The following is a 24,074-nucleotide window of genomic DNA, read 5'->3' as shown; positions in this document are numbered from 1 at the left end:
TGGGAACAAGCGTGCATAGATAGACTTCCACAACTCAGTGACAAAAGAAACATGCAGGTCTTTCCTTTTGCTAATAGCAGCCAGTTGCTTTTGTCAGTTTGTCATTCTTGATACATTTTTTTATTTTTATAGACTTAACACTGTTTACACTGTGTGAAGCAAAACACATTTTAAAATAAAATATTGTTATTTTTCATCAGAATATGAGACAATTTGTAAGTCTCTGTTCATCACCATCTATGTTTGATTGGGTTGCAGATGAAAAAAAAAAAAAAATTCTTAAATTGAGATTTTGTTTATATTACAACTTAGGTTTTTTTTTCTACAGTTTTGTCTCCTAAAATCATCCCACATTTTTTGCTCAACCTTATGTTATGACTTCCCCCCTTTAAAACAATGATATATTTAGAGAAGATATAAACTATGTAAATTAAATAAACCATGTATTTTTAAATGATATGAAGTCCAAACTGACGTCCTGGTTTAAAATAATGTGATTTATAAATAAATAAACTCTTTGTGCAAGGCTATAACCACATAATATTTTGTCTTACTCTCATAATATTTTGTCTCTGACAGTTATAGCCCTGGTACTTTGGGTCTAAGAGTGGGAAAAGGCACAAATGGCACAGTTTCCTGAAAACGTCTCAGGTTTCGACTGTAACCAGTTCCCTGAGTAGGGAACTCACGCTGCGACGATGGCGCTTTGGGAACGCCCCTGTGTGATTGCGTCAGAAGCACATGTGTCAACTAGTCCAATGGTGAGAGTGAGCGCTACGGGCGGGTGACGTCACGACCAGAAAAGGATAAAAGCCGAAGCAAGTCGATCACAGGGATGTAGGAAGTACGGCAAAGTGACGCAGCGTCTCGTTCCCTACTCAGGGAACTAGGGTTACAGTCATAACCTGAGACGTTCCCTTTCGAGGGAACTCACACTGCATCGATGACACTTTGGGAACGAGAATGCCCGTACGTACAACACCTGCAGTACGATAGGCCATGGGGCATTGGTTGGAAACTTTGGTACATATCCTGGTTTCAGATAGAGGAACGCTTTGACCATCCCGGGTGCAAACTCAAGGCACGAAGGAGATACCGTTAGGGCCTGAAGATCTCCTACTCTTTTTAGTGAGGAAATGGCTAGAAGGAACATAGTTTTGAGGGTCAGAAACTTTTCTGAGACAGAATCAAGAGGCTCGAAGGGAGAACCAGAGCTGGAACTCTGGTACGAACTGCAGGCCTTAGGGTGCCACGAAGGAAACGTATTATAAGAGGATCTCTTCCGACAGATAACCCCCCCAGGGGGGCATGGTAGGCTGCAGTGGCCACAACATAAACCTGTGCCTGGCCATAAACACAGAGCGCTTGCTGAGGCACAGAAGCTAACGCCGGTCAGACCGGATGTGCTGTTATCCTTTCCTGTTCGTTACGTCACCCGCCCGTTCGCTCACTCTCGCCAATAGACTAGCTGACACGAAAGTTGACACTAGTTCCTTCGAAAGGGAACTGGCCTGTTATGACTGGCAGTTCAGAAATGACAGAGGAGGATGCAAATGCAGTAACAGAGCACACATAACATCCACATAGGACAACACAAGACAAAGACCATGAGAAACACTGAGGTATATATACACATGGGGTGATTGGCAAACAAGACACACCTGGGAACAATCAGGAACTAATCAACAAGAAAACCACAAAGGACTACAAAACATGGCGCACAACAGGAAATACTGTAACAAAAGTCCATACAAGACAAGGGGAACCATGACAGAGCTTCATTTTGTGTTTATTTATTTATAAAGTCTCTGAACGTTCGGCGGTTCCCGCCTCCTTCTTCCCACAACAACATACTGCGTTACAGTATTTTAACGTGTTTCATATACTAGCTTGTAACTGAAGCTATAGATTTTGAAATTAAACATTTCTCGTTCTTAGTGTTTTTGTTTTGTTTTTTTGTTAGCTTACATATACAATTCATATACTATGCAATAGTTGTCTGTTTTTCTGTAAAGCTGTGTGTACTGTGAAAAGCATTTACAAATGAATATATTACTTGATGGTAGAAAACTGCTAGACTACTTGCTTAAAATGTTTTTACAAACTGCTTTTATCTTATTTTGTACATAGCAGTGGGATTTAGCTGTAGGCCTACATAACAGCTCACATTAGCTACAACAAGTTATCATGAGAACAGCTTTAGATCAGGCATACTGAGGTCCTAAGGTGGGACTCATCTCTTCACCACAGTGGCCATCTTGGCTGAAGCTTCAGGCGTGCGGCTGGGGACTCTGGCTACTGCAGGAATGTCGTAAGAGCAGAGCCGCTCACCCGAAGGGCATTATCTAGGAACTCACTCAGTGACCCTCGAGGACCATCACGGATGAGTTTGGATTGTATCTGGTTGTTGAGTCAAAAACGAAGGAAAAAGTCAAAGCGAAGTCTGGGAGGTCAGTGATATTAGCAATGTTCAAAAAGTCTCTGACGTGGTCCTCGAGTGAGTGAGTCCCTTGGCGTAGTCGGACAAGGGAGACTGCTCGATCCATCTGTGGTCTGGTGTTCTGTTCATGATCCGGTTCCTGAGAATCTGTTTTGTTAAGATTTGAGTGTATTTCTAAATAAAGACTGCTGCACTTAGATCCTGTTTCATCTCTGCTGCAACCAACGGTGACAGAACTGAACATTAAAGGGGTCATATAATGTCATTTTTGTACAAGATAATATGATTCTTTAGGGTCTAAATTAAAAGCTTGTAATATACTTTAATTAAAAATTCTCATTAGTATTGTAAGAAAACACTAATTTTACCTGGTCAAAAACAGCTCTGTTTTCAGCACGCCGTTTCAGTGCATGTGTCTTTAAATGATAATGAGCTTTGCTCACCCCGCCCCTCTGTTCTGTGCGTACACCGTTTAAAATAATAATACAAAAACCATAACGCGTTGTTCATTATAAACGTGGGATTATGAATTATATTGAGAACGTCGTACATAGAAAACATGCCATAATGTACCCTGAGTGTAAAAATAGCCACATTCATCGTGAAGCGTGCAAGCTATTTACAAAGATTAATAAAGATTAATATAAAGGTCAATAAAACGTTACACTCACTTGTTCTTCTGGAGGTTCAGCAGGAACACGAATAGTTGGTAGCCTAGCTGATCCTTTTTTCTGGAGCAGCTTCTTAGCAAAAACAGCTTTATACTGACCCTCGTTTGTAAAGCAGTCTCGAGTCTGGTGAAATGATTCGCGCAAACATGACAGCATTGACGTTGATCGTGGGGAATATTCCCTTCGAAAGCAAACTCAGCCACTGCGTCTTCAGCGGTTCGAATTTAGAAACATCATCAATATGACTGCTGTGTTCATTATTACACCCAAGAACAGAACACCACAATCGTTAGACGCCATTCTACTCAGCACTCCAGCTATCAACAATGAACGCGCGTCGGCGCGTGCTATGATTGACAGCTCGCTCACGAGGGCGCGAGGGCGGGTCTGTGTTTGAAACGCTGCTGTCAATCACCCATCGTGGGAGGGGCGTCGATATTGTGACGTCACAATATCGAACAGCATGATTTGAGACAGGAGGAAACATATAAGAAGATTTTAAAAAAAAAACACTGGATGGATTTTTATCATTTTATGATGGTTGTGTACAGGCACTGCCAACAAACATTTCAGTACAATCAACTTGTAAAAGTGCATGTACCATTATATGACCCCTTTAAAAACAGGATCTAAGTGCAGCAGTCTCTTTTTAGAAATAAAGTCAAATCAGACATGAACACACTAAAAACGTGACAAACAGACTCAAATTGTGACAGTGCCCTTTAAAGTTTTCAAAAGCTTTCAGTTCTGCAAACTCATTTTAATGGGATCAGTTTCAAATGGTGTCTCTTAGAGGAAACTATATAGGAAACTATATTAGCATATAAAACATTTCCCTGCTTAGATTATTTACCTGTATATGTGTTTGCCTCCAGGGAAATAAATGCACATTTGTAGAGCCCTAAATAAATAAAATCAAATAAACCCAATTCTGAACCATGTCTTATGATTTGTTATTTACTTATGCCAATAAATTCTTCACTTGTATGGTTATTTTACTAGCTAAATCATAACATACATTATAGTCTGTCTTGAAATTACTGTAATTTAGCTATTTCAGTTTCCTTCTTAATTGTATTCAGATTTTGTCTAAAGGGGGGGTTCTCAAATATATTCACATCATGTGCACTTATCCATGCTTGTATGCACATGTGTACCACATGTTGAATCATCAGTGATGTAAGAGAAGGTTGTAAATCATGTGCATTGTGTACAATCTGTGTGTATTCTGCTGCAGTAAACCCATAATTAGGAGGCAAATGTGGCCTTATCAATCCTTCTTCAAAAGAGTCCACAAACCAAACAAACTGCAAACTAGGGATAAAGATTGATTGCTGGCCCATGAGAAATTCAAGCATTCACCCAAGCCCTAAACAACAAAAGTGTGATTCATAAACCCAAGATACTCACACAAATTTGTACTTGGACACCTTATCAGACAGACACATATTCCCTGTTTTGGACAGAAATGGAGGTAAGGTCAGGTTTGTTGTATCTACTGTGTCATCCTTATGCAAGTTAACGTTTAACTGGAAGAGGCCCAAAGCTTTCTGATTTACGTTTATTGGAAATCTGCTTTGACTGCAACAGAACTCACAAATTGTTATTTTTAGACCTCAGCTTGTGAAGGTCATGACAAAAGTTCATGAAGTTTTTAGAATCAGCCTCTTATAAAATCATCTGTGTTTTCTTTGGCTCACTCACTGACTTTTGAGCCAGTTGAAAAAAAATCAACTGTCATTAAAAATTCTGAGGTCACCCCATCCTGAGTCTTCTGCTTAAATAGAAGTCACAGGGCGACAGAATGATTTTTCAGGAAAACAGGAAATAATCTCAGTGCCATATGGCAATGGACAGCGGTGTAGTTATAGCTAATAGTTGGTTTTGTATTTTGAAGAGTAGGACACTGGAGAGCTGTATGAAGTATGAAGTCAGAGCTAATGATATTAGCAGCCGTAGCCCAATGACTCTCACACACACACACACACACACACACACACACACACACACACAACGGTCTTGGGTAACCTTGTTGTTTTGATTTTTCAAAATCAAAGAAGCTGTCATTACTAAATGGAGGGTTATTTTGTCATAATGACCACAGTGCGTCACATCTAGTGCTCTATAATCGGAAAGGGCCACTTGAATTTCAAAATAATGGTAAAATATAAAAAGTGTTGCACTATATGTCTGTCACTACACTGTTAAAAAAATCTGTAGAAATTACAGTATTATTGGCAGCTACTTGCCAGTAACTTACTGTAGATTTAAATCGATGTTATTTACTGGCAACAGTTTGTTCAAAGTTAAATGAACATTAAACATTAACAAGTCTTTATCTTTACAGAATAAAACTAAAATAACAGCCTCATGCAAAGCATTCTGGGAACCAAAATCTGAAGGAAAAAAACAGAAAAAGGTTGATGAAGATTTCTGGTTCCCAGAATGCTTTGCATTAGGTTGTTATTTTATAGTTTTATTCTGTAAAGACAGAGACTTGTTAATGTTTAATGTTCATTTAACTTTGAGCAAACTGTTGCCAGTAAATGACATTGATTTAAATCTACAGTACGTTACTGGCAAACAGCTGCAAAACTACAGCAATTTTTTTACAGTGTAACCCAGTCTGTTGTGACTGGTCAACCGCTTACAGCATGTGTCGTAAATGGAACGACCATTACCATGACTACATTTCAGCTCCGAAGGCTTCCTCAGTCCTCAGCGATTGTACACACCGTAAAGACAGTAACAATGGTGTCGAGTTTACCATATCAATCTGATTATGAAACATTGGAAGAACTAGTTATTCAACCTGAACCTCCATCACAAAGACGACTTCAGCAGGAAGTTTCTCAGTGATATGCTACTCAGTTTGACGTACTGTATATTTTGAGATGTTGCAACTGTAATTCCTCACCATCAGCATTAACAAGTGTATGTCCATCAACAAACCGATGTGAATATTTAAAATTTATTGCGGTGCACTTGTGGGAACTGTATTAACTGTTTCAATAACAGCGCATACGTTAGCTGACCACTAACGTGATTGACCGATGTAACATTAAAGATTGTAAAACAAATCTTGCTCCATGAGACTGGAATTCCTGGCAACTCGTTTGCGTTTCTGAGTCGATTCTTTCTTTTGGGAGACAATAACTTTATTTATCTTGCACTTTCGACTTTACAACTTTGCAGACCGTTTACATTCACAGACAGATATATTACACACTGCATTAAATGTAATATTTGAAAAAGCATAATAGTGACACTTTAAGTAGGCTATGTATTAGTATGGTAGTTTGCTATTCCAAATTCACCCCAAGAGTTACTCATGCTGACATGCTTGCCCCGCCCACAGCTTCTTCTGATTGGTCCACTGTTTTGAAACCGACTTTTATTAGTTGTGTTGCATGTCAAAAGCTGAACTTCTTTTAACTGGACACTCCTTCTAAAAAGTGATTTCCTCATTCGCAAGATGCCAAAGAAACAGTGAGTGGCGGTGTGGCAGTCTTTCGAGACGTGACGTGGCAGTTATTCTCAAAAAAAAATGTAAGTATTTTTTTTTTACATTTTGTGTAACTATCAAGCAAACCACAACGATCCAATTCCAATGGACACAATCAAGTCCTGTCCTACATGTTTTCTTGTTCGATAAGCCATTTTACATGGATATATGTCACAATATGGAAGAAAAGACTAGCAAATTCTTTTTCATGCTGACTTAAAAAAGAAGCGTAGTGTGCTGTTTGGTCTGTATGAACTGCCTGTTTTTTTGTTTTTTTTTACTGAATGGCAGTGGAATGGAAAAGAACACAGTTGAACTAAAAGTTGAACTTGAAACTTTGGGGCTAGTGCATTAAAAACACTCAAGATGCTCTTCTACTGCATATTTACAAAGAAAAAATAAATAAATAACAGTGCAATGGAATGCAAAAATTGTTCTGTGTGAACTGGGCCTATAAGCACTTCAGGAACTGTTTTGCTGTTTCCCCATTTTGTTGAATGACAATCTGCTACAGTCAAATGCAAGCTAGCCAACTATTCAAATTACTGTCGGTCTCCTGGACATTTTCATAGTGTGCGGTATAGTAAGCTTCTAGAAGAGATGTTTATGGCTGAAAAAAATCCTTACTATTTCTTCCATCTTGTCAAAACAATCACAGCAGGTCATTCTCCTGAATCAATATAGCTCACAAACAGAGCATATAAAACCTACTCAAAATACTACAAAAATAGTTGTCCAGCTGTACTGATATCATAATGAAGAAAAAAATTCAATTGTAATTCTTGAAAAGAATTAAAATAGTTTGGCATGTTTTTTATTGATATTTATTAGAAAATATCAATATAATATTTAATATTTGTGTAACTATTAAAAAGCTTTTTTTAGGAAATAATAATTAAGTTATAGTCATTTTACAACAAAATTCAAAATGGCTGACACCCAAAATGGCCGATATGGAAAAACTGGGGTTCGTTCGACTCGGCATGCTTCAAAGAATCTAAAGAGACCAGATTTCAGAAGTTCAGAAGTTATAAGCAAAAAGAGGCATTTTTCATATCTCCTGACCACTAGGTGGCACTGCGTCGAAACTGTGCAGGTAGCCTCGGGTCATGGTTGTCATAACACACACCAATTTTACTCAGAATACGCTAAAGGGTTGCAGAGATATAGCCTCATGTTCATTTTGACGTGCATTTTGTTGAATTCGTTCACATGTTATTCGAGAACAGTTTCACGAATCAACTTGAATTACATTTTTTTATTTTTTTTTGGCATGGTCTGAAGATGATCTGGTTAAATTTTCGTGAAAATCGAAGCAACGGCCTAGGAGGAGTTCGAAAAAGTAAGTTCTTTGGAAAATTCAAAATGGCGGAAAAATTTTCCTAACGGAAAATGACATTAAATTTTGTTTCTAGCCCTTACGATTCAAAAGTTATTAGCATAAACATGAGTTAAACTTTGGACAATTGGTGGCGCTAGAAGGTTTAAGTTAGAGACTCCAAATTGCTCTGGTGACACCCAGACAGCAACATAGTGTCAGCCCAGATCCGGCCCACATCTGATGTGTACCAGGTGTGGGCCGGATCTGGGCTGACACCATGTTGCCGTCTGGGCAGTTTAGAGTGACTGTCCTCTATCTGTGTACCAAATTCATCAACTTTCCCACAAGCGGTTCTATGGGCTGCCATAGACTTCAGGAGTGGAAGAAGAAAATGGAATAATACTTTAAATAACACTAACGGATCCAATAGGTACCTACACACCTTCAGTGCTTGGCCCCTAATAACAATAATGAATTTGGCATAAGTGTTGGCATAAGATTTTCAAAAGATTTTTTACATTTTATTTATCATTTGTCATTGAACCTTTATCATGCTCCAATCCAAATTCTCTTTTGACAAATGATGTTGATACATGATGTGAATATAGCTGAAATGTGTTGGTATTTGTGCATTTCAACCCTTTATTTACCTATTGGGACAGCGTTGGGATTTATAAAGGTCTATATGGGGTCACCACCATGCTGTTTAATGATCAACAGCCTGACAGGAGGAGGCATATAAAAGAAGTTCAAAACCGTGGCCGTCTTACTCTATGAGGACCAGATCAGTCTTAGCTTAAAAGAAACAACCATGATACTGCTTTTACTGTCGCTCCTTCTGGTGTCGTCTCTGTCTCATTCCTTTCCTACAGAGCTCACCTTGCCTGAACATCAGACAGAAACTCGGTCACACTTTGCGGCTCTGGACGAAGTTCGGCTTTTGGCGAACGGCCTCCTACAGCTGGGCCATAGCCTGAAGGACTCTGTGCAGAATACCAAGAATCAGATCAATGATATATTCCAAAAGCTCAACATCTTTGACAAATCCTTCAACCAACTTTCTGCGCTGGCCAGTGAAATCAAGGAGGAGGAGGAAGAACTGAAGAAGACCACTGTGTTCTTAAAAGCAAATAATGAGGAAATAAAGAGTATGTCGCTGAAGATCAACTCCAAAGTGGAAGATATCATAAAAGAGAGGAATCATCTGAGGAGTCAGGTGGGAGGCTTGGAGGAGAAGTTAAGTGGTCTGTCCCAGAGTTTGCTCTCAACTGAGCATGTTGCAGAAATCTCCACGCTCAAGGTATGATTATGAATTGGCTCAAATGCAAACATGCTAGATGATTTATTAATAGGTCACACCTAACATCTTAATCATCTTTCTTGTTTTCATTTGGTGCGTGTAAAGAGTTTTCTGACATTTATTCAGGTTCCAGGGTTCACAATGTTAGACCCCGCTCTTTGTTTTTAATACATAATTGTGAATTTGAATTGAATTTTTCACGTGTTTTCCATGTGTTGAAGTGGAATTTGAAAAGACTTGAAAAGAAAAAGGAAATCAATTGCAATACAAAAAAATAATTACTCCAAGTTTTGGGCAAAACATTTATATTCACAACATTGTATTAAAAAAAAAAAAGTCTATTTTATACCCTGACAACTGAATATCAATATTGATAACACTTTATTTGAAGGTGTCCTTGTTACAATGTAATTATACATTTAAGTACCGAGTAATTTGAATTAACTACATGTACTTACAATAGGGTTAGGGTTAGGTAGGGTTTGGTTTAGAGTTAGTTGCATGTTATTATGATTAAAGTAATTGCTACAGTAACGTGTAACAAAGACACTGTAAAATCAAGTATCACCTAAATATTTCTCTAAACTAAGGTAAACAGTCAAATGAACAGAGTTTCCCGAAGGGAAAGGCAATTTAATGTATAATAAGAATAAGAATACAAAAAAGTCAAGACAGATAAAAAAACAAATATTCAACATAAAAAAATCACACAGAACTGAACTAACTGACAGAACACAGACAAAGACAGAAATCAAAACAGACTGACAATGTGACATAAATAGTGCATAATGGGAAATGTGTTTTCCTCCCATGGTCCAAAAATGATTTACATAGTGAAATGTATAATGATGCATATCATTATATTAATGTAGAAAAACGGAAAAGGTACTGGTAATTTTCAGCCAGAAAAAAATTCCATTAAATTAAATACACGACACAAAATTACAATGTGTTTTCTAGCACAACATAATACAATGATACATCCTTCCTATTAACATAGTACTTTTTTTAAAAGTACATTGCACTCCAGGTATACATTTTATCATTCATGCATTAATTCATTCCAAATTTGATTTGAAATATCCTGTTTGCTACCTCAGTTTAAATTCAGGAATTAAATACTAGTTCATAATATCAGTTATGAATGGTGCATAACCCTGCCAGGTTCGCATTTATGTTTGATAAATGATGTATAAAAATAACGCAGAGAAAACATCTCATTCACAACAGATGTGAATTGTGAAGTGTCTATACCGTGGCCAGGAGGGTGAAAAGATGCTAAGATGTTGCTGTTGTCTATTAGGAGATAATCCAGACCCAGGAAAAGAGCATCACTGATCTGCTGAAGGCTGTGAATGAACAAAGTGAGCAGCTCAACAACCAAAGGACCAAGATCAAGGGCCTGGAAAATAAAGTACAGTATTAAGAGACCATTTGTGGATATGTTCAGCATGTAACCCATCCTGCACAGTTTGCAATTAAAAAAATGAATGCTATTTTAAATCATGCGGCTTGTTGAAGTGAAGTATGCTATTACTTTGTTAAGTGATGGGACTTTTCATCCAGCAGACAATAAAATGAGCATAAATACCCCATAGACCTATAATGAAAGCAGGACCTGAGCCAGATATGGGATTTGCAAACCCCAAGGCCCATTCACACCAAGAGCGATAACTATATTAGCATCCACACCAATACACAATAACATTGTTTCTTTAAGCATGCAGTTCTGCAATCTTAAATTTGGCATGACTTGTTTGTGATAGTCTTTTTTTCGCTAAAATTAGCCTATGTATATCTGAGTGAAACAGCTTCTTGAAAAAGATGATAAATGCTGGGTGGGACTTGATCGGGAATTGATTGGATGGTTGTGGTTTGCTATTGCTATGATGCCATGTGATTGACAGGTTGTCCCACCCTCACGCCAGTAAACACTCATCAGAGAAGAGAAGAGATGAGCAAGAGGGAGGGGAAGTTATTTTGATTAAAGATTATGTGGCCACATAAATAAATAAAAACTATAGCCTATGTGCACGAATAAATCATTCATAATAAATACTGCAATATCCCTTAAAAAAGTCTATTTTGATTGCTCTTGAAAGCATAATGGATTCTGATTGGCTGGTAATGTTTATCATTAGATGGAAAAAATCGTTCTGAAAGTGATTCCAACAATATTGTTCCTCTGCACTGTTGCCTAATTCATAGAATTAGAATGATTATTAAAACGTCATAGTTATTGTAGCTTCTGTCCTTGAATAGGTGTGAATAGACTATGAAGTTTTTTTGAGTAAAACTGAGTTTTCAAAATTGCTATCTAGCTCAGCATCCAGGAAACTGCTGAAAACTCGCAAACCAACAGCCTCGCAGGATACCTTCCGTACTTCACATCCGACGGGAGCTTCTCAAGCGGTAGGGGAGGCAGGAATGAACGGCTTTGAAACATGTTAACTGCATCTGTTCAGTTAGGCTACACACCAGTATGTCACGTTGTGTTGTAGATCTTCCAAAAGACTGCGGCGGGGTCTTCAACCGAGGACAGAAATTCAGCGGCCTGTATGCTATTAAACCACACGAGTCGAAAACCTTTCTTGTGAATTGTGAATTCACCGAGGGTAAGAATAAAACATATTTCTTTCTCACATCTCTGAATTCTTAAAACATCCAGAGGTGTTTCCCTTCAACAACAACAACAACAACAACAACAAAAAGACTCATTAAACTTTGAGATGACTGTGGCATACTGGTCTGTCATCTACAGAGGGAGTGTTCACTGTCATCCAGCGCAGACATGACGGCTCTGTGGACTTTGACCAGTCCTGGGAGGAGTATGAAGATGGATTTGGAGACTTCAGCAGTGAGTTAAATGAAGGATGTTGTGCTCATAAACTTGAGTAAATGTGTTCAGTCTGTGATTATAGTGCGGAGCACAATGGAGTGCTGTGTGTTTGGTGTTGAGAAAGTCTGACATCTTAACATTCTACTTTTAGTATAATTTTTTACAACATAATTTCACAGTATGTGCAATTTGACCAGCATTCCACTTTTATGATGTTGCCATCCTTGTCCTAATCTGTTCTCATGAGAAATCCAGGCATAATTTCTTTCAGAATACTTACTGAAGAAATATAGTGTCATGCATGTGGTTACAGCCTTGTGTCGTAGTGCAGGCTAAACAAATATATGATCAATAAGTGATGACAATATATTTTAACATTGCTTTAACTCATCAAAATAAGTTAAGCAGTTTTCAACTTTTTTTATAAGTTATACAATAATCAACTAATTTTTTTAAGTCAGTTTAATGTAGCCTACTTTAAGTTGAAATGACTTACACAACCAAGTTGACTGTACTTAAAAATAAAAGGCAGCAACTTTTTTATAGTGTGTGTTTGAAATCCATATACTTTATTTCATTTGAATAGATTTGAACATTTCTGGTAGTGGGCAAATTACTTATACAAAAATACAAAAATAAATATAAATATTCTAAAATGTATTTTATAAAATATTTTGTGCCAGTGATACAATTTAAAATAAGAGTTTGAAGGTCAGTGGAAAACTAGTGGATCATTATAAAAGATAATCATAAAACTGAAAATGAAAATCTGTAAAAAAAAAGAATATTTTTTTTCCCCTTACAAAGTTGAAACATTGCGCTTGACCAACCAATGTAACTCTAACTGTATACACTGTAAAACAAATAAAATAAAAATACTATTTCAGTCTTTCTACTTCAAAATTTCACATTTAAATGGTTTCAAAGTAAATCCTATACTAAATTTCAGTGTTTCAGAGCTTATTCCTGTTTGAAACATGATTAAAATGACCAACAAAAATGATATCAGAAAGATCATAACATTGAAAAGAAAGTGAGTGGCATATTCATAATACATTTCAGGGAAACAAAACTACACATACCGTGAAAGCATAATTTTCATTACAAGAGCAAAATTTAACTAGTTAATATGGTTGCATGCAACTTGGCTGATACACATTTAATAATAATAATACTTTATTTTTAATAATTTTATACATCTAAACTGTAGCATTATTAAAACGAGTGATGTTAATATGTAAAAATGTGAAATAATGCCTATAGTAATTAGATCACACCATACTGTATATATTATGATATTGGAATGCCATAATATTCCAAAGTAATATTACAATTTCTAACACTATACAGAGCTAGATGTCTCAGATGTCTGTGTTTGATAGGTGAGTTCTGGCTGGGGCTGAAGAAGATCTATGCTGTTTCCCGTCAGGGACATTCTCTCCTGCACGTCCAGATAGAGGACTGGAGGAAGGAGAAGCATTTCATAGTTTATCAGTATATCCTGGAGGACGCTGCCTCCAACTACACCATCTATCTGAAGCTGCAGTCGGCCGAGTCCAGCTCTGCTGTGGACGAGCACACTGGCTTCAGGTTCTCCACTAAAGACCACAACGATGGAAACCAGGATCCAAACTGTGCCCAAGACTACACAGGTACAGTACATGCCATCATTTGCAGCTAACATAAATACGTTCCCATTAAGTTATGAAAACGTTATGTTCTTTGAAAGTTCAAAATGTCCAGTTTTTTAAATGTTTTAAAAATGTTTTTTCATGGTTGTACAGATGTTAAGGGAACATTCTGTTTTATAATTTTGCAAACTATTGGAACATACAAGTAGTAGCTAACAATTTAAGAAATGTTTGATGAACTGCCAGCTAAAACGTTTCAAGAAAAAAAGTTCCATGAACGATGCACAGTACAGTATATATAATTTTTTTTTTTAAGTTAAGAATATTATTAAAGACCAGATAACTTTGAACTATTGTTCCATTAGCGTTACTGGAAGAACGTTTGTTTATAACTTTGAGAGAACGTTCTGAGAATGTTCCCTGTTAGCTGGGCTTTCATGCCTTTTTCATTGAGTGATGCTGTGCAAAATTAATATATAAAGTATTGCTTTGCCTGTGCCTGAGCCTAAAGAGCCTATTTTGAGAAAAACCCTGTGTGTTCTTTTGTGCATAATATGCTTTTGTGTGCATGGAAATTGAAATTAAATGTGTCATTCTGTACACGACTGCTGCTGTTTCCTTTAGGTGGGTGGTGGTTTAGCATTTGCGGCGACATTAACCTGAATGGCAAGTGTATTCGGAGCAGACCTCCTAAAAAGGGAACCCACTGGAAACCTGGCAGGGGAACCACCATCTTCAAGGCCTCAAAAATCTCCATTAGTCATCTCACAAAGCCACAAACCCCTTAATATATCAACAGTATGTGCAGAAACACAGTATGGGATTATTAGAGCTCCAATACACATTCTTGTTGAACAAATAAATACTGTTTTTTACAAAATAACCTTTTAATGGACATGACAAAGTTTGTTGAGTATAAACATATCAAGTATGATGCAGTAAAAATGGGACATTTACACTATGATTAGGCCGCTGGACATATGATTCAGTTTCTCCACCAGTCATCTTAATTACATTGCAATGAGTCCAACCAGGAAACCTCTCATTTAACCTTCTGAGAGCCAGTTTCATCCATGTGTTCAAATGTCATATTGACTGTCATTTGCTATTTTTGAACTACTTCCAATAAATATTCTCTTATATTTATAATTTTATTAACATTAAATTCAATTATATTTGCTGTTTTTTAACATCTTATGTATTTTTTTTTTTATAAATGACAGCAAGTAAATCTGTGAGGGGGAGGGGAGAGAGAAAAGGGGGGGGGGGGGGGGGGGGGTTCAAGGACGTTCCTAGCTGATGCAGCATTGCCCTCTTCTGAGCATTGTCAATAATTGCAGTCATTTTTTAATTAAAGTTTGTTAAAATAATACATACACTGATCAGCCACAACATTAAAACCACTGACAGATGAAGAGAGTAACATTGATTATGTGGTTAAAATGGCATCTGTCAAGGGGTAGGATTTATTAGGCAGTAAGTGAACAGTCATTTCTTGAATTTCATATGTTGGAAGCAGGGGGAAAAAGTAAGTCTTGTGGGGTGTTGACTGTATGGTGAACGTGCAAGTACAACATGTTCCTGCATCAGCATCTTTGTTGATCCTGGAACAACATTCCAATCAACCAATCAGATTTGAGGGACAAGTTTAAAGTTTACGTCAAGTTTAGGCTTACAACCAGGGTTAGGTGCTTCTACAGCAGTGTTATCTATCAATCCCCTCTGATTTTAGAGATAAGATATGAGTAGAGTTAGGGATATGGTTAGGACTACATTTTCAGATAAGAATGTTATTCCAGGATCTACAAAATATGTCTTAAGCCACATTTCCACCAAAATTACCTGGAACAAACTGTCCCAGGAATTAAAGCCTGAACCTCGTTGTCGGCCCATTGGTCATATTTTTAAACTGCATTGTTGATTCGAATAGCAAACAACTCTTAAGCTGATGATACACAGGGCAACTTTTTGAGCAATGTTGCTGGGCAATCTTGCCGAGCGATTGTTGCTTTGGCACTTTCCCATTGAAAATGGGCAATATAAATAAAATATAAATCTGGATAATTTAGATCGGTCGTGGGCCCTGTGTCTCATCTGGTTGCCCATTGCTCAAACATTGCTTAAAAAGTTGCTCTGTGTATCATCACCTTTACTGCACGCACCGCAACAGACTTTTAAGAATGGTGATTGAAATAAAATGCTGCGTGGAGTCAACCAATCAAAATGCTACGTGAACTTAACAAATCAGCATGTTAAGTGCCCAAGTCCCACCCCCGAAAGTTCCTGCGGTGGAAACGTGGCTTTACTTAGCAAAATCACAGTGACCTCCTGGGATGCAGTGGTTAGTACCAACCAAAAGTGGTGCAAGGAAGGACAACCAGTGAACCGACATCAGGGTCATGGGAGCTCATGACTCATTGATGCACATGGGTAGCGAAGGCAAGCCCGTCTTGCACAACACAAAAGAGCTACTGTAGCTCAAATTGCTGAAAAAACTTTATGCAGCCCATGATATAAAGGTGTCAGAACACACAGTGCATCACAGTTTGCTGCATATGTCAATGCATAGCCAAACGCTGGTCAGAGTGACTCCTGTCCACCGCCGAAAGCACCTACAAGGAGCAAGTAAGTGCCAACTTTATTTCCTTTATTTTAGAGCAATGGATGAAGGTTGCCTGGTCTGAAGAATCAGGTTTTATGTCAGATAAATTGGGTGTATGGCCGGGTGCGTGTGCATTGTTTACCTGGGGAAGAGATGGCAGCAGGATGCACTATGGGAAGAAGGCAGGCGAAGGGAATCAGTGTTGAGCTGTGAAAATCCTGTGACCTGGCATTCATGTGGATGTTACTTTGACATGTACCAACTACCTAGATTTCTGCAGACCCCACACACCCTTAATGGCAATGTTCCCTGATGGCACTGGCCTCTTTCAGCAGGATAATGCACCCTCCCACACTTCAAAAATTGTTCAGGAATAGTTTGAGACATATGACACAGTGCTCAAAGTGTTGCATTGGCCTCCAAATTCCCTAGATCTCAATCCAATTATGCTGGACAAACAAATCTGATCCATGGTGGCCTCACCTCGCAACTTGCCTGGATCTTAAATGATTTTCCTTTCTTTCTACCCCAATTGCCCTGGTCTTGTTGCAGTAAGGACTTCCCCTGGGTCTTTTTTTATTCAGTTTATTCTGGAGCCAGCTAAACCACCTGTTATAATCAACACATCAACGCAGTAATTTCATCCATGAGGATCTTAGACATGCTGCAGTCAATACCCAAACCCCCCTGACTGTCCCCAAACCCTGACTGTCCGGTTATAAAACGACATGGCATGTTTTTCATTAGCTGCTCAGATTATCCTGGGAGATTTAGAATATGTCAAAACAACCCATTTAGTGTTTACAGCCAGATCACCCAGGGCTTATTCACTCAGAATCAGCTCTATTTAGCCTCTGAGTAAATGCCTGGGCAAATAGTGCATATGAATGAGCCCTTGTTGGCCGTCTTATGCATCTGCCTCAATAGGCCTTTGGAGGCAAGAGAATCTGACAGTGATGCCCATGCACATGTGTGAGAAGCCGTCTTCAGTTACCAAGTTTAATTTTAGCCCGTTAACAGCTTCAATCCAACTCTCGGGAATGCCATAAGGGCACAAGGCTTTTCCTCCTTCTCCTTCCGCCACTCTCTCTCTCTCCTCTACGAGGAGATAACAGCTTCTCCTTTAGTCTTCCTGAACGGTTTGGAGCAATGAACGATAGTCCCTTGCAAGTGCTGACGTTGCCTACTTCTCCATACCTCGACCAGAGGCCAGGAACCAGTGGCCTGAGGAAGAAGGTCCATATTTTCCAGTCTAAAAAGAACTACTTGCACAACTTCATTCAGTGCATCTTCTCCTCCATCGACCTGCGGGACAGGCAGGGCTCCACTATGGTGGTGGGTGGAGATGGACGCTACTTCAATTCGACTGCAATTCAGGTCATAGTGCAGATGGCTGCTGCTAATGGGGTCAGTTGCAATTCTTACAGTTATTTTCTTATGAGGAACCACTATATGTTTCTAAATCTCATCCAGGTTATCATTATAGACACCTGGCTCTCTTCCCAGATGCATCATGACACCTGCACTGTATCTTTTGTAGCATATTATAAGCCTACTTTATACTATTGTAGTTTGATGGCAAGAAATACTGTAGATCTCCAAATAGACTACATTACCTCTAATAGAGTACATTTTCAACATAAGCAGTGTGAGGAAATAAATATCAAATAGATAGCTGGTTTATTGCTGACCACTTTTCAGTTTTTCCATATTTTCCACTTTCCATATTTATTCTTGACTTTTTACAGTAAACACATTAACACTCTATAATTTCTCATAGGATGTTGGTCCAGTTGAAATTTGTACATTCTAAAACGATGACCAGTAACAAATGGTATTTAATTCAATGGGGCTGATGGATTTCTTAGGTGGGTCGTGTTGTGATTGGTCAGAATGGCATCATGTCGACGCCAGCTGTGTCGTGCTTGATCAGGAAGATTAAAGCCATTGGTGGGATCATTCTTACTGCCAGTCACAACCCTGGAGGACCTGACGGAGACTTCGGCATCAAATTTAATACTGCCAATGGAGGTAAAATAGCTCACATGTGATTATGAAGATTTTTTATTTTTTTGCGTTATCATTGTAAATCTTCAATGCAGGTCCAGCACCAGAGGCTGTCACAAATAAAATCTTCCAAATGAGCAGAATCATAGAGGAATATGCTATCTGTCCTGAACTCAGAGTTGATCTAGGGACTATTGGCAAGCAATCCTTCGACCTGGAGAACAAATTCAAACCTTTTACAGGTGAAAACATTTGCAACACAACTTCTGAGCTGTTGATTCAAAAGAATGGCATAAAAAATAAACAGAATGTCCTGTCAATATTCTGTCATGCAGTAGAAATTGTGGACCCAGTTGAATCCTATGCCAACACTCTGAGGAACATCTTCGATTTTGCCATTCTGAAGGAGTTACTATCAGGAGACAATCACATCCAAATCCGTTTAGATGCCATGCATGGAGGTGAGGAACCATATTTCTCTCCACTGATATAGAAACAGACTGATCTAGCCATTGAGTTACCACCATAGCCAACACTTCATCAAGTTCATTTTCCACATTTTGAAAAGTGCATTAAGAGCAGCAGCTGCATCTACTTAATGGGTTGAAGATGCTTCCATGCATGGCAGTTGGATAGGGATGAGTTTAGACTTGCACTGCTGCCCACTTCTCTGCGAGATTGAGTTTCCATATACATGCTGTGATCTGAATGATTAAGACAAGCCATCTGACATAATATTAAAAGCAGGTACAGCTCTCCTCTTTCGAAGAGTAACTCCATACCACATTGATGAGTCCCTTGAAATTATAGGAGTCTTTGGATGACTTCCATTGCAATTGCATTACTGTAAATGCAATGTTTGCTTGTTTTAATCTGGTAATCAACAGAATGTCATGGTTTCTGTAGATGCAGTTTAAATTGTATTGAACCCAGAGCATTCCTTCAGCGAGAGTTTATTCAAATTGAATCAATGAAAATGTTTTAACAGGTAAAGAAAGGATGGCTCTCAGTATGAATTTATTATATGTACAACTTGGTCATGTGACTCATTAAAACGGCTGATTCTGAACTTTTGTTATTGAACCTCCATTGGTTCTACAGTGATTGGGCCGTATGTGAAGAAGATCCTGTGTGAGGAGCTGGGCTCCCCTGCAAATTCAGCCATTAACTGTGTACCCTTGGAAAACTTTGGAGGTTGCCACCCAGACCCCAACTTGACCTATGGCGCAGACCTTGTTGAGACAATGAAGAGTGGACAGTATGACTTTGGAGCTGCTTTTGATGGTGACGGTGTAGGTTTTGAGACATCACGACCTTGCTATACAACCTTTTGACCCAAGCAAAAGTGCTCAAGTGACAGTCAGTATAACATTTTCTTGACCCCATACTGACCCAGTCGCTCTCTCTCTCTCTTTCTAGGACCGTAATATGATCCTTGGGAAGCATGGCTTCTTTGTTAACCCCTCCGACTCAGTTGCCGTCATTGCTGCAAACATCTTCTGCATTCCTTACTTCCAGCACACAGGAGTAAGAGGCTTTGCCAGGAGTATGCCCACCAGTGCAGCTCTAGACATGTGAATATTACTCCTAAATGTTTCACATTATTAAAGATGTTCACTTACCAGGATCATCTGCATCTCGACTCACTCTGCGCTTCTATGCAGGGTGGCCAGGGCCACCAAGATCCAACTATACGAGACTCCAACCGGTTGGAAATTTTTTGGGAGCTTGATGGACGCAGGACGTCTCTCACTGGGTGGGGAGGAAAGTTTTGGCACAGGTAATGAATGTACAGTACCAAGTCATTTAAAGACAAATATATAATAAGACACTTTTTTTTCTTCAATTATGGCAACTTTTGGCGATGCAGACATAACATCTCCTCTCTTCCCAGTCTGTTAGTAACGCTCAGGGGTGCGTTTCCCGTACAACGACATAACTCACTGCTTAACTACCATAGTCACGACTGTTTTCCGAAACCATATTGTCGCAAATTGGTCGTTCAACCACCTTGGTTAATGACGTCACGCACGTGGTGGAGTAATAACTACTTTTAATTAATCCGTTTGAGATCGAATTAATGCTAAGGTGCGGACTATTTCAAATTTTTCTCAGTTATCTTGCTTTATTTCCAGATTCAATTAGTCTCGATCTTATGTACTAGAGCATGTACGGAAATGCGCACTCTTCAAAAGTGGTGCTTTAAATCTCTTGACAAACTAAAAGACGTAAATGACATATATTCCAAATAAAAGATACAGATTGTACTGAATGTCAGCTTGCTTATTTTGCTCAAGATAAGGATTTATTAAATCCACGTCATGCAAACTAGAAACTATGCTTCTAACCACAGGTCGAGAGCTGTCGTTCAACACAACTTTGCGATGCTTTCGGAAACGCACCCCTGTCTAGTTCCTGTCTCTGTGAAGCCCCTCCTTCTGAAAAGCGCAATGTATTGGTCGGATGGATCAGTGTATTGTGATTGGGCGACTACTTCGAGCGTGTTTCAGAAATGTCACACACCCTTTACCATAACCATAAGTTTCAACACACTATTAATGCAAACAGGGCCTCTCTCCCTTTTCTTGTGCATGTCGGGGGGAATTTTTTAAATAAGGAATATTGTGACGTGTTCGTTTCTGGAAGAAAACTCGAGACTACTATCAAGGCGTTTCAGGGAGACGTTGTCGTTTACTGATATAGAGAATAGGGAATGTGTGATTTGTAACTTTGCAGACCTTTTTAATGCTCAAACAGTAACACTAATAGTGTGACACATGAAAAAATGTTGACATCCATGGAACCTTTCTATTGTACAAAAGGTTCTTGAAAAAAGTTCTTCAGGTTATTTAATTGTTCTTCACAAAAAAAAGTTATTTTAAGAACTGTTCACTGAAAAGTTATTTGTTAAACCCAGATGTTTATTCTATGGCTTTGCTGTGATTTATTTTGTTTTCTTCAAACATGTATTATTTTTCATCATATGCTCATCACTGACATTGCTGCTTCCATTGTAAACAAGTAAAGTAACTTTAGAAAAAAACTTGAAGTTGAAGAAACAACCACAACAAAAAATGGGGCAACGAAGATATGATTAAATTTGCTATTTCTTCTTGATAGGTTCAGATTATATCCGGGAAAAGGATGGGCTTTGGGCAGTGCTAGCATGGCTGTCCATCCTAGCGGTGAGGAGGCAAAGTGTAGAAGACATTATGACAGACCACTGGAGAACCTACGGGAGGAACTACTACACCAGGTGTGTTATCAGTAAAAGACCACTTCTACATATTCAGTCTAGTCAGACATTTCATATTGATGACATATGTACACATGACAGATTTGATTATGAGGCGGTGGATTTAGATGCGGCTGTGGAGATGATGTTGGATCTCGAGCTGGTGGTTTCAGACAAGGCATTCATTGGGCAAGTGTTTACTGTGGGGGAAAAGAAATACCAAGTGGAGGCGGCAGACAATTTTGAGTACAGTGACCCTGTGGATGGAACCATTTCAAGAAATCAGGTACTCTTTTATAGTAGATTCTCCATACATATTATACAAGTAAAGACACCAAAAAAGCAGACATTTAGCTATTTAATTGTTATAAAAGCTAAAATGTTAACATGAAATATCAACATGCCATTTTGACAAAAAAAACTTAATTTCCTTCCCCCAAACCAGTTAAGTGCTAACTCCTAGCCGATTCTAACGATTTCATTGGTCAATGACGGTGCTGATTGTCTACATCTGGGGTTTTCTTTTAGGGGGAGTTTACGCAAAAACTGAAAACTTCTTAATGCATTTTAGCCGTTCATTTATATGACAACATCATTTTGGGGGCCTGAAAACACAATTTTTTAAAACGGGGTTCAAAGTGCAAGTTTTTGAAAACTATCGTCTCAGTGTAAACTACAAAAAAGAGAATTTGTGAAAACGTATTACATGTTCAGTCTAGGAGCGTAGTGTTGCTTTACAAAGTGACATCGCCAACTACTGGCCTGGAAGCAGAATATAGCATTTTGAAATAGTTTTCGTGGATCCGTGTGAACGGGCAACGTTTTGACAAGGTTGTCATCAATGCACGAAAACCTTTTCCAGACAGCTATATATGTATTAAGTCCCAAGATACTATAAAAATATATGTATTATAAAAGTGTAAAATATTATTTGGAAAATATTTAGTTTCTCTATATGTTAGCCTACATCTTTTTTTTTTATTTAACTCAACATTTTTATTTATTTAAATACATTTTACTTTTATTTTACATCTAAAGCATTAATTGAATAAATACATTCGTTTTTGCATTGTTTTTGTCTAAACCTTTCCACAGGCCACGTGGATTGAGTTGACCAATGAAACCGGGTGTTGGGCGAGTTACCGTTCAACTTGTTTAAGGGGAAGATCTCGCTGACAAAGGAGGCAGGGAATAGGAATACTGTGATTAATGTCTGTAATGAATTGTATAACATTACAACATAAATATTAAGAACATGTAAACATTCCCTGTAGGGTTTGCGGATCATTTTTAAAGGAGGTTCTCGCATAATCTTTCGTCTTAGTGGGACCGATAGTTTCGGAGCCACAGTTCGCCTGTATATCGACAGTTTTGAGAAAGATTTAAGCAAGCTCTTTCAGGACCCACAGGTAAATGATGACTTGTTTCGTATGGAACTTATTCTTTTAAAATTCATACCAAGGTCTTGCTTATCGTATAACATTTAAACTGAACTATAAAATGTTTATTGTAATAAGTTTTTTATTTATTTTTTTCACAGGTGGCGCTGGCAGAGCTCGTCACCATTGCCCTGCAGCTTTCACAGATACACGAAAGAACCGGGCGAAGAGGCCCTACTGTTATTACATGATTACTTTTAATGTCCTTTTACTTTTTCATTCTTTTTTTTTTATTCATTGTTTTCAGCGAAAAATATAATTGCAACATGTTCTCGCCTTATCAGAGAGAGTACAGACTTTCTCAAGCTTCACCTTTGCTTGGCTTATGAATATTAATTACGTCACTCGACGTTCCAGGAGGGTTACCGAGCAACGTGGCCATAACCTAATTAATATTCATGAGCTATCCACTGACGAAATTTGTATCCGTGAATTCGCTGCCCAACAACGACATGTTGGACTCAAAAAACAAGCACTGATGTCAAGTAATAATGTAATATTATCCTGGCTGAAATAATCGTGAAATTAGACGCAGTTGTCACACAGGTAGGCTAAGTAACTTATGATAACGAATATATATCCTAATTTAAGGAATGGTGTCTATAAAACAATTAAATGCTATTCCAGCATGATTCATTCATGACGGGTTTTGATGTAAAGTCAAGAGTTGGCTAAAACTTATGTCTATGTAAAAGAGTATTGCACAGTTGCCCATCTGTCTCATTTGTTCTATGCTGTACATTCAGTAAATTTTGAATAAATGTCTCGTTTACCCAGAGAGAGAGTTATATTTATATATTTCTGATACAGGCATTAGGCATAACTTATATTATGTATATTTTAGGTTCAAGGTTAAACAACCTAATGTGTAGTTAAAAGGTTTTTACACTTTAGGCTACATAAGGTCCCATTAATCAACTAACAATAAGCAATACATTTGTCACAGTAATTATTAATCTTTCTTAATGTTATTGGTATTACTGAATTACAGATTAAAAAAAAGAAAAGAAAGATAGAAAGAATTAAATCAGACGAGCCTATTCCATGATTAGCCAAACTTTCCCTCATATTCCAACAGGTTACA

The 24,074-nt window shown here is 38.2% G+C and overlaps 2 protein-coding genes across 6 annotated transcripts; both read left to right on the top strand.

Moving 5' to 3' along the window:
- The first annotated feature begins 8,638 nt into the window (after positions 1-8,638).
- Positions 8,639-14,891, top strand: LOC311086103 (angiopoietin-related protein 3-like). Of its 2 annotated transcripts, none has more exons than XM_084118820.1 (7): positions 8,639-9,237; positions 10,541-10,651; positions 11,559-11,649; positions 11,739-11,852; positions 11,999-12,094; positions 13,459-13,728; positions 14,332-14,891. In XM_084118820.1, the coding sequence occupies exons 1-7, from the start codon at positions 8,749-8,751 to the stop codon at positions 14,493-14,495; spliced, it is 1,335 nt and encodes a 444-aa protein (XP_083974946.1). In that variant the 5' UTR covers positions 8,639-8,748; the 3' UTR covers positions 14,496-14,891. The 2 variants fall into 2 exon arrangements, 1 of the variants encoding a protein (XP_083974946.1); XR_014607011.1 differs by having other exon boundaries at positions 8,660-9,237; positions 13,506-13,728; positions 14,332-14,853.
- A 2,471-nt stretch (positions 14,892-17,362) lies between these two features.
- Positions 17,363-23,984, top strand: LOC311086298 (phosphoglucomutase-1-like). Of its 4 annotated transcripts, none has more exons than XR_014607035.1 (11): positions 17,363-17,716; positions 18,178-18,340; positions 18,412-18,558; positions 18,652-18,777; positions 19,418-19,608; positions 19,736-19,890; positions 19,981-20,096; positions 21,437-21,572; positions 21,680-21,837; positions 22,826-22,960; positions 23,092-23,984. XR_014607035.1 is itself a non-coding variant. In XM_084119108.1 (11 exons), the coding sequence occupies exons 1-11, from the start codon at positions 17,459-17,461 to the stop codon at positions 23,179-23,181; spliced, it is 1,701 nt and encodes a 566-aa protein (XP_083975234.1). In that variant the 5' UTR covers positions 17,363-17,458; the 3' UTR covers positions 23,182-23,984. The 4 variants fall into 4 exon arrangements, 1 of the variants encoding a protein (XP_083975234.1); XR_014607036.1 differs by having other exon boundaries at positions 21,654-21,837; positions 22,876-22,960; positions 23,092-23,765; XR_014607037.1 differs by having other exon boundaries at positions 22,876-22,960; positions 23,092-23,145.
- The last annotated feature ends 90 nt before the right edge of the window (positions 23,985-24,074 follow it).

Source organism: Abramis brama, assembly GCF_963993115.1.
Source record: "Abramis brama genome assembly, chromosome: 7".
Lineage (NCBI taxonomy): Eukaryota > Metazoa > Chordata > Actinopteri > Cypriniformes > Leuciscidae > Abramis > Abramis brama.
Note: the sequence above shows the minus strand (reverse complement) of the source record. Positions and strands in the feature narration are given on the sequence as shown.

Coding starts and splice junctions, on each gene's coding strand:
- LOC311086298 (XM_084119108.1), top strand. CDS start 17,459: ATGAACGATAGTCCCTTGCAAGTGCTGACGTTGCCTACTTCTCCATAC. Junction 18,341..18,411: donor ATTTAATACTGCCAATGGAG/GTAAAATAGCTC, acceptor TCTTCAATGCAG/GTCCAGCACCAGAGGCTGTC. Junction 21,573..21,653: donor GGGAGGAACTACTACACCAG/GTGTGTTATCAG, acceptor TACACATGACAG/ATTTGATTATGAGGCGGTGG.
- LOC311086103 (XM_084118820.1), top strand. CDS start 8,749: ATGATACTGCTTTTACTGTCGCTCCTTCTGGTGTCGTCTCTGTCTCAT. Junction 9,238..10,540: donor CAGAAATCTCCACGCTCAAG/GTATGATTATGA, acceptor GTTGTCTATTAG/GAGATAATCCAGACCCAGGA. Junction 11,650..11,738: donor CGACGGGAGCTTCTCAAGCG/GTAGGGGAGGCA, acceptor GTTGTGTTGTAG/ATCTTCCAAAAGACTGCGGC.